Genomic DNA, 11395 nt, shown 5'->3' on the forward strand with positions numbered 1-11395 from the left:
CAATCTATAGCTCTATGATTTGTAAAATTAGGGAGATGCATCTTTTTGAGATCCTAAATAACCCTATAAGTTCTATGAGATAAAAAAATCACTATGGTGTGTAAAGTTAAAAAAAAATATGAATAATTTTCTAAATGATGTCAGTTTCCTTTTTAGCCATGAAATTAAAAACAGATTCTGCCCCCTAAAATCTTTTAAACCAAGACTCTTACTTTTATGTTCTCAATAATTTCTTCATAGAATGTTTCATATCTTTGTTCCTCAGACTGTATATCACAGGGTTAAGGAGTGGAGTAACTACAGAATAAAACAGAGTCACTATCTTCTGCATTCCAGCTTCATGCTCAGATGTCGGGCTCACATACATGACCATCACTGAGCCATAAAAAAGAGAAACCACAGCCAGATGAGACCCACAGGTGGAGAAAGCCTTTCTTCTCCCAGCTGCTGAAGGGACCCTCAACACAGCTGTCAGGACCAGAGCATAGGACACCATGATGAAGAGAAAGGGAACAAATAAGAGCAGAGAACTTAAGATGGAGCTAGTTAACTCTATTGCAGCAGCTCTGGTACAGGTGAGGGCCAACAGAGGACCTGGATCACACAGGAAGTGGTCAATGATCCTGGATCCACAGAAAGATATTTGGGAAATAACAATGATAGGAATCAGAAACCAGAGAAAACCAAGTATCCAGCAGCTGACCACGAGATTGGTGCAGAGACATCTAGTCATAAGAATGGGGTAATGGAGAGGCCAGCAGATGGCAAGGTATCGATCAAATGCCATAATAGCCAAGAAAAAGCATTCTGTAGAACCCAAGGAGAAGAAAAAGTAGAACTGGAGAAAGCACCCCGAGAAGGAGATGACCTTGGTGTCAGAGAGGAAGTTGGCCAACATGTTGGGGACAGTGGAGGTGACGTAGCAGATCTCCAGGAAGGAGAAGTTGGCAAGCAGGATGTACATGGGGGTGTGGAGTCTCTGATCCCAGTGCACAGCACAGATGATGGAACCATTGCCCATGAGGGTCAGGAGGTAGACAACAGAGAAGAGCAGAAAGAGGAGGATCTGCCCCTCCCTGGGGCAAGGGAAGCCCAGGAGGATGAAGCCAGTGATAGTGTTGGAGTTATTGGGGGTGTTGGAGATTTTCATGGATCTATGAGCTGTAAAAACACCATCAAATTATTGAACGACTATGTGAAGACAGATGGGAACCCTGATATGTATTGAAGCCAACCTGGGGAATGCAATAAACACTTATATATCAATAGTTACTATTTTTGTCTGATCCTACAATGCTGTCCTGGGTTAGTTGTTGGACTGTAAAAACACTAGAAGTCAGTGAATATCAGCGGATAGGCAGAGACATTCCTTTGTTGAGAAATGTATGGAAAAATGCTTAATATAGAACATACAGCTTATGAAATCATTATAAATAAAACTCCACTGTAACTCCCACTGAAGTCAAGAAATACAATATCACTTGCATCCTAGAACTTTCCCTCATGCTCCATCCCAATCACTATCCTCTACCTCTCTCTGACCCTCCAGTTTTAACATTCTCCTTTTCTTGTGGTAATCAACTCTTATTTTCTTTATTTTAATAACAAAGTATGCATTCCTAAAAAAAGTATTTAGTTTTGTTTTTGTACTTTATATAAATGAAATCATGTTATATGTAGTACTTTTGGATGGCTTCTTTTGTTCAATAGTAAGTTTGTGAAATTCATGTTGTTGCATGGATCTGTAGCTTGTCCATTTTTACTGCACTCTATGCTATTACATTCTATGAATAAACCAGTACTTTTTTAAGTATTCTACTATAGATGAGTATCTTGGTTATTTCTGGTTTGGGGCAATCAGGAGTAATGCTACTATGAACGTATTGTTTATTTATCTTGGTTCACACGTGCGTGAGTATCTGTAGGCTGGATCATAGGGTGTGTGTATCGTCAACTTCAGTAGATTAAGCTAAACAGTGTTCCATGACTATTGCACTATTTTTTATTCCCACTGATGATATATGAGAGCTCTGATTGACAGCATTCTTTTTTAATGTTAAGGTCTTTATTTGTCAGAGCCTGGGGAATGATATGTAGACTGCGTTTTACCAGCAGCTCTTTTTATTTTTTTCCTTCTGGTAATATCAAACTAGGCAGTGTTCTCCTTGGCAGTACTTTTTTTCAGAGTAGGTGGTTATATCAGAACTACTCTGCTCTCAAGAGAGAGTATTCTGGAAATGAAAAAGAAAACTGTCCCCAAATTTAGTTTAGGAGAACATTTTAATGCATGAAGTAATTTACAGCCACTTCTGTGAAGTTCATTATGCATGTTATATGAGCTTTGAGTCATGATCAGCCTTGTGATTTAAACAAGATGTTTCTTCACTGTATTTCCTACTTTCCTATATGACTCTCCCAAGAGAGAATTCTTTGAAGTGGCTCACTCAGGAGCATCTTCCTGAGCAAGAAGTTTCAAACAGAACTTCATCATAGACTTGAAAACAATTTATCTCAGTTACTTTACCAGAAGTGATTGGGAATTAGCATAATGCTTTGTAATTCCATAGATTTTAATAAATATTTATAAAATGAATGAATAAATACACTTTTTCAGTTACCAGAAGGAGAGCACATCAACACAGCCACTTGTGGGCAAAGCTGACTTAGATTGTGTGGCTCTGGAAGAAGAGACACTTGGGAAAACCAGAATCACTTTTCTCTTTTGAGGTGGTTAACTCCTTTGTGGATTCTGTTTGGTAATGCAATCTACCAATGTGAGGAGTAAAACATTCAAATTAATTGCAGGAAATAGCTGCAGCTCACTTCTGTTAATACAGTTCCCCAGCCATCCATGGCAGATCCAGCCTAGGGATAGGATCAGCATTAATCTGCTCTTGTTGAAACAAGTCCTTGATTGTCTGTGTTGGGAATATGACTCTGCAAAATCCATTGTTTCCTTTCCAGTTATATAAACTCTGCAGCCTGATATTATTGATCTTATGTTAAGGTAGATGTAGCTGGAAAGTTGAAAAGCAGGGAAAACTTTAAAATTTTGCTCCCTCTCCCAGTAACTCCTTGGGAGCATCTCAAGGCAGAATGACTTTGGACGGTTATATATTTGCATAATGGCTTTATGTTTTTCTGAGTTGAAAAAAACAGACAGAAATCTTTGTTAAATGATCCTGCACTCAGATCTTGTACTTGGTTATTGTGGGCTCTGTAAATAAGGTATGCATAAGGAACACAAAAAAATATGTATTTTCCATTATCTGGAATACAGCATCAATCAATCAAGCAATGATCTTATTTTTGAGAGTTGGCATAATTATCCAAGGAGTCTGACAATGTTCCATTTGGAATATTCAAATGTTCTATTTGGAATATTCAAATATTCTATTTGGAATATTCAAAAACAGTAAGACATCCAGGGATAAAAGGCAGAAGGTGTCAGGGAAAAGGTGGTTGATTACAATATATTTTTGTTTTGTTTTTGGAGAGGAAGAAAGTTTGTGATGGGGGACTAGCAAACTGATTAATATTTTGGAGCTTATAAAATGTGTGTGAAAGCTTCCCTCTCTGAGATAGATCTAGTTCTGGATTTTATCTGATTTTCATGACATGGGGGACTCATGTGGTCAAGAAAATTTCCCAAGATCCTGATAGTTTATGTCTTAACTTATATTACCTCGGGTCTTTTAGTGCCTCAGCTGTGGAAGGTATAGATTCTTGTTCTTGTACCATAAACTTATACCTTCTGAATACCCTTTCCTCTCTGATTTTAAGGATGTGTGACTAAGGACTGAGACTAAATTTCAGATACTATATAGTCATCATTTGTAGGTAAACTTAAACCAGACATTAAATATCTAATATATGTTTGCATTACTTTACATGCACTGTTCTCATTCAGGATGAAAATATTCAGAATGTGGTCGTTTCTGAAGCCATCACTTTTCCAAATGCCCTGTTCTTTGAAAGGGGCTGTTAACAAATGTTGGAGCCATGAGAATACATTAACTGCTGGTGAATGGAAGGAGTGACTCAAAAGAAAATTTGCTATGACATGTAAAAGTCGCTTTTGGACTTTAAATTCCATGAAGTTAAAAAACGTCCTTTATAGGCCTACAGGTGTAATACCAACTTAGAAAAAAGTTGCTGAGTTTTCAATAGGTCAAAATAATTTGTTACTAATTGTGGTTGGGGCATTTTTAATTAAAGTGTTTTGCAGGATATTTCTGAAAGGTTATTTTTTGTGATAATCACTTTGTTCATTTTCTCAAAATATTTTCTGCACTTTGAATGACTTAGTTAATGTTCAAGAACTTACTTTTCCTGGTCTAGTCTATTTTAATGTTACATGTCTTCTTTTCTTTTATGCCTCACATCCAATTCATTAGCAAGATGCTTCTGTTTCTGAAATACAGCTCATATCTTTCCTTTGTCTTCCCTCTCATCTCCCAAGTTCAAATTTTCATACTTTCTTCCTTGGACTTCTGCAGCACCATCCTAACAGAGCTCCTCACTTCTACTTTTGTAACTAAACCCTCCATTTTCCAAGTAGCTGCAGAGCACTCTTTAAAAATGGAAAAACCTACCATTATAGATTTCTGAACAAAACCATTCACTCTCAGAGCAATTCTGTCTGGAAGTTTCACAAAGCTGTTGTAGAAAACAGGAAGGTGTTCTAGATAACAGAAATGACCACCACAATTTTATGCTTAATCTAATATATTTAACCAGACTGTACTGTCACTCACCTTTTATTACTTAGCTCCTCTGTACGGAAGAAACTATGAAGCTTATCTCCACAAGTCTGAGCTGGAGCTGTCAAAAAAAAAAAAAAAAGAGAGAGAAAAGAAAAGAAAGGCTGCTGGATTCACCCTGCATCGGCTGCAGAGGGCGCTGTGAACATTGGTATAACGATTTCTGTGTTTGTGTACCCAGGCTGCTTGGACCGAGTTAATTGACAGCAATCAACTTTTTTTGGTTTACCTGTTAAATTAATCAACCCTGGAGAGGCTGAGATAGACTATGGCTGAGGGAACCAGGCTGTGCCATACACAGTGTGAGGAAGACATTCCCTGATATTTTAATTTTCCCTCAAAGCTCAGTACAGTAGAAGTTTGGTACCTCCATTTGTTGGCCCTCTGTCCACAGCCAGTCCAGAGACGTCTCGTGACAACCCAGTTCCCTGATTTACAAACGTTGTATAGTTTCAGCGAGGGGCTGCCACATCTGTCACATTGGGTAATCTGTTCCTGGAAAGTACTTAAAAGTAAGGATAATTTTCCAGATTGGGATGAGTGGTAGGCAGCTGTGTATACCAGAAAAGCATTGGATTTAGAGTCAAAAGCTTCTTTTACTAGTTATAGGAAATTAATTCTCAATTTCCCTAGCTATTAAATGGGCATAATTATGCCTTCTTTAAAGGGCTATTATAAAGATTACTGAATGAGACAAATTTCTGTAAATACCTCGACCATTGCCTCACCAGTAAGAGCTTAAGAGATATTAGTTGTATGTGTATGGCTATAGCAACTTCGAAGAGAGCTGTGAGTAAAAGCTGGCAGATTATGATTCTTTACTCTTCTAAACAGTATATAATCTTAATACCTGCATCAGCAAAGGAATTCCAAACTGAAGCTTCTCAAAAGTTTATTTTTTTTATTTTCTTAGAGAAGAGACATAGTCTTGGCGGTAACCAGAGAGAAGAAAAGAGGTGCAAATGGTTGTGATGAGGATCTTTGTATTTGCTGAGAGATGGAGGGGTTATAAGCAGAGCCTGCCGTGGAGTAAGCCCTGTTTTTTCCTGATCCTGAGGATCTGTTTACTGCTTCTAACAGGAAAACTGTCAAGAGACATCTATTTATATGCTTGTTATTCACTTCCCTCGGGACCTGCCTTAATTTCTGTTGGGTTTTTTTTTCTGTGCTAGTTGAAATAATATCTTTTCTTTGCTTTAAAACTCTCACAGGTATAATGAAATCTTAACAAATCAATTGATTGTTTGATTAATTAATCAACCAATAAGTCTGTCTCTTGCTCCCCTAAGTGTGCCTGCCACGTGGCCAATGAAAAATCTTACAAGCCTGAAGGGGATAAAAGCAGCCCCAGATGGCCATAACTGATCTGACATTCACAACCAGACCTCAAAGTTATTACAAGCTCACCTGACACTCTCAGCTATACCGTGCTATTCTGTTATTGGACATAAACCATCCAACAAAATACAACCTCAGTCAAGGTTACTAAGAGACCATGATAAAACAGGACAAAACAAGGCTACTTCATAATTTTGTCTAAGCACAGAAAAAACAAAGTCACTGTGCCACCCATACAATATCAAATATTTTCCTGTCTTGGCTAAAATGAATGACTTCTACTTTTTTAAAAAAAGCCAATTACAGCTTTACTCTCCTTTTTTGTCTGTCCTCTCTATAGATAGATTTGTTGAAATACCTACTCATAGAATTGTCCTTGCTTTGACAACATCCAATTTGGAGCAAATCATCTTCTCAGATTCTCCCCAAGATCACTCAACCAAATCAACAGTCCTATAATAGGTTCCTTGTAACACTGTCTTACTGAGACATCCCAAGGTTCTCTCCTGGTCTATGTTGTCCCCTGCTATAATGAGTAACAAACCCAACTCATTCATCTATAGGTATTCCTGTGGTCTTTGGCCAAAGGGCATCAACAAAACTAACATATAATAAGTTGGCTGTGAAACGGGAAGTTTCTCCATGAGACATTATGTGGACATCTTTAAGGAGACAGCTGCATCTAAGGACACTTTCCTGGTCCAAGGATGTTCTTGGCTAAGGTTAGTCAGAGCAGGGTCATTCTGCAGCTGCTCTCTGACCAACTGCAGCTGGGAGGTGGGCTCCAAGGTTTACTTACCTCAACAGGGGGGCAGATCTTTGAACACAGCTGATCTCCTATCTCTCTATCCTTTCTAGTGTGGCAGAAATTTTTGTCTAAAACACTGATGAGTTCAGCTTGCTTCCCTGTTTGGCCACCATTTATATTTCAAAATATTGCAGAATCCATATCCTGGCAAACAGGGCACTCTAGGAGGAAAACTCTTTCACTTTATGTCCTACTTTCCAGAGTTTCTTGCAGATGTCTCTGTCTTGGTGAAACCAAAGCCCTCAGATACACAGTGACAGCATAAAAAAAATGTGTTGAAGGAGTAATTTTTTTTTGCATTTTTTAAAACTTTTTATTGAGACTATGATAGTTTAAAACCTTGTGAAATTTCAGTTGTACATTATTGTTAGACAGTCATGTTGTAGTTGTACCACTTCACCCTTTGTGCCCACCCCCCACACACCGTTTCCCCCAGTAACGACTAATCTGTTCTCTTTGTGTACGTGTTTAACATCCACATATAAGTGGAGTCATACAGAGATTGTCTTTCTCTATCTGGCTTATTTCACTTAACATAATACCCTCAAGGTCCATCCATGTTGTTGTGAATGGGACGATTTTATCCTTTTTTATGGCTGATTAGTATTCCATAGTATATATATATACACACACCATATCTTCTTTATCCAATCATCAGTTGATGGGCACTTAGGTTGCTTCCATGTCTCGGCTATTGTAAATAATGCTGCAATGAACATAGGGGTGCATGCGACTTTTGGAACTGCTAATTTCAAGTTCTTTGGATAGATACTCAGTAGTGGGATGGCTGGGTCATATGGTATTTCTATTTTTAATTTTTTGAGAAATCTCCATACTGTTTTCCATAGTGGCTGCACCAGTTTGCATTCCCACCAGCAGTCTATGAGGGTTTGAAGGAGTAATTTTACCCTCTGGAAAAAATAGTACCTAGTGTGACTCACTTGCAGTGGGAGAGTCAAGCCCTATGTAGAAAATGACCTAGAAAAGCAGGTGTGGAGGATTGATCAATTAATAGAGTTCAAGAGTGTCTGTACTACTCTGCCTCTTTTCTGTCCTTTTCATATCACTTTCCCATCTCTGGGCTTGATCTGAGAATACTTTTTATTTTTTAAACAGTTTTAGGGTGGTATAACTGACATACAATATTGTATACAAAGTGTGTAATTTGATAATTTTCACACACATATATATACACCTGTGACACCATCTCCATAATCAAGATAGTAAACATAATCATCATCTCCAATCATCATGCCCCTTTGCAATCTCTCCCGCCTACCCATCTCTGACCTCACTCCCCAGGGAACCACTGATCTTTCTCTCACTATAGATGAGTTTCAATTTTCTTCAGCTTTATATTAATGGAATCATACCATATGTACTCTTTCTTTTGGTCTAGCTTCTTTCACTCAGCACAATTATTTTGAGGTCCATCCATGGTGTTGCGTGTATCAGTAGATCATTCCTTTTTATTGCTGCGTAATATTCTGTTATATAGACATACCAAGGTTTGTTTATCCATTCACCTGTTGATGGATATTTGGATTCTTTCCAGTTTTGTGTTATTATAAATAAACCTGCTAGGAATATTTGTGTATAAGACTTAATGTGGCATATGCTTTTTTTCCTCCTGGGTAAATAGCTAGGGGTGAAATAGCTTTCTCAAGTGGTAGATACATGCTTAACTGCCAGCTGCTTTCCAAAGTGCTTGTACCATTTTACATTTGCACCAGCAGTGTATGAGAGCTCAAATTTCTTTATATCATCAACAACATTTGCATGGACAGTCTTAATTTTAGTCCTTCTGGTATGCATACAGTGGTTTCAATATCTCATTGCGGTTTTAATTTGTATTTTTCTATTGACTAGTGATGTTGAAAATATTTTCATTTATTTGCCATCCGTATATGTTCTGTTGAATTCTGTTCAAATATTTTCTCCATTTTTAATTGATTTTTTATTATTGATTTTGAGTGTTCTTCATATATATATTCTGGATGCAATTCCTTTAAATGATATATGCTTTGCCAGTATTTTCTCCTAGTTTGTGGACTGTCTTTTCCTTCTCTTTTTTTTCCTAAAGATTGGCACCTGAGCTAACATCTGTTGCCAATGTCCTTTTTTTTCCTCCTCTTCTCCCCAAAGCCCCCCAGTACATAGTTGCAGATTCTAGTTGTAGGTCCTTCTGGTTGTACTATGTGGGATGCTGCCTCAGCGTGGCCTGATGAGTGGTGCCATGTCTGTGCCTAGGATCCCAACCGGTGAAACCCTGGGCGGCCGAAGTGGATCACGTGAACCTAACCACTCCACCACGGGGTCGGCCCCTGTCTTTTCATTCTCTTAATAGTGTCTTTCCAAGAGCAGATATTTTTAATTTTGGTGGAGTTCAGTTTACCAATTTCTTCTTTTATAGATGGTGCTTTTGGTGTTGTATTTAAGAAATCTTTGCCCAAGCCAGGGTCACAAGGATTTTCCTCTATTTTTTCTTTCAGATGTTTTATAGTTTTAGGCTTTATAACCTATGACCCATTTCAATTTAATTTTTGTGTATTTTATGAGGTGTTGAAATATTGAAGTTAATTTTTTTTAGATATCCAACTATTCCAGCACCATTTATTAAAAATACTCTCCTTTCTCCAATAAATTGTTTTGGCATGTTTGTTGAAAATGTTTGCCATGTATATAGGGCTATTTCTGGACTCTATTTTGTTCCATTGATCTATTTGTTTAACTTAATGTCAATGCCACGTTGTTTTGATCATCGTAACTTTGTGTGTCTTAAAATCAGATAGTGTTATTCATTCAACTTTTTTTTTGTTTAGTCTAAGTCTTCTGCATTTCTATAGGACTTTGAAAATTAGCTTGCCAATTTCTACCAAAAACATCTCCTGGGATTTTGATTGGGATTGCATTGAATCCATAGATCATTTTGGGAAGAACTGATTTCTTAGCAATACTGAGTTTTCCAACCCATGAACAAGTTATATCTTTACAATTATTTACATCTTTAACTTCCTTCTGCTATGTTTTGTGGTTTTCGTTGTATGTCTTTCACATCCTATATCATATTTATCTCTGTTTAATACTTTTTGATGCTATTGTAAACATTTTTTTTTAAAATGTCAATTTCTGATTGTTGCTAGTATCTGCTTATAGAAATACAATACATATTTGTATATGGATCTGGAAATATATATATATATCTTTTGTATATATATCTTGAAATCTTGCAAAACTCTATTATTCCAGTAGCCCTTTTGCTGATTCCTTTGGATTTTTTACATAGACGACCATGTCCTTTCTAATTAAAGACAGTCTTTCTTTCAATTAAGATGCCGTTTCTTTCTTTTTTTTTGCTTGATTGCACTAACACTTCCAGTACAATGTTGAATAGAAGTGATGAGAGCAGACATTCTTGTTTTTTTTCTGATTTTAGAGGGAAAGCATTCATTTTCACCATTAAGTATGATGTTAGATACAGGTTTTTGAAGATATTCTTTACAGTTCAAAGAAGTTTCTGTCTGTCTGTAGTTTGTTAAGAACTTTTATCAGGAATGGATGTTGGTTAGAATATAGTTGCATATGTGCAGGTATGTTTTGTATTACCTAGATATTTATGTGCCGACATGGGCATTTAACAGCATTATCTATCAGAGTTTAAATGGGAAAACTAATGTTTAGTTTCAAACAACCCAGTTCTGAGAAAAGTTTTGCCCTTAACTTAGATTTTAATTGCTAGTTGAGAGTTTGCTGTATTAATGTTTCATTTTTAAAGGAAATATCACAGAAACATCAGCAATTAATAAGCCCTAAGAAGGGCCTGATAGAATAAAGCCTCTTTCTCTACACCTGGTGTTCTCTTGGCAGCATACACTGGTCGTGCCAATGAAATCTGTGTTTCCTTACAGAAGACAGAGGGTGAATCTATACACTATCAACAATGCAGGTATTAACAGCCTCTGGCGTGTGGGCTGAAGATGGTTCACTTTGCCAGGATGCACTCTCACATCACCCATGAGATTTCTATTCACCTGTAGAGGCTACCTCTGCTCTGGAGGGTGACTTGTTCCCTCCAAACTGGGTGAGAGAAAACACAAGCGGGAAGAAATTGGTCCCTGGGGCTGCTGAGTATCGACTTGCTACGTTTTAATATCTCTCTCTCTCTGCTTCCAGGATCTTGCGAGCACTTCACTCACACTGCCACTCACCTTAATATCTGATCTCTAGTGTCCTGCAAATTCTTCTCACTACCGTATTAGGATCAAGTTATGGAAATAAAATCTCCTCTCGCCTTGTTTCAGACAGTGTATAATGGCATACATTTAAGAGGAAAATTTATAAGGAAAAAAGAAAACATACAAAAGAAAAAAGCATTTATTCAAAATACAAATATTTTATCCTAAGAACATTAAAATATCTACCTGGAAGTTTGTTTGAATAGTATAGTTTACTGGATTCATTTTCCATTCTCCGTGTACCCTCCTCC

General features: G+C 37.3%; 1 protein-coding gene across 1 annotated transcript; it reads right to left on the reverse strand.

The window, feature by feature from the left end:
* Positions 1-214: 214 nt before the first annotated feature.
* On the reverse strand, positions 215-1168 carry LOC124235951 (olfactory receptor 11G2-like). The gene has a single exon (XM_046654521.1). It carries the CDS (start codon positions 1148-1150, stop codon positions 215-217), a length of 936 nt encoding a protein of 311 aa, XP_046510477.1. The 5' UTR covers positions 1151-1168.
* Between the last annotated feature and the right edge of the window lie 10227 nt (positions 1169-11395).

This window comes from Equus quagga, chromosome 2 (genome assembly GCF_021613505.1).
Source record: "Equus quagga isolate Etosha38 chromosome 2, UCLA_HA_Equagga_1.0, whole genome shotgun sequence".
Lineage (NCBI taxonomy): Eukaryota > Metazoa > Chordata > Mammalia > Perissodactyla > Equidae > Equus > Equus quagga.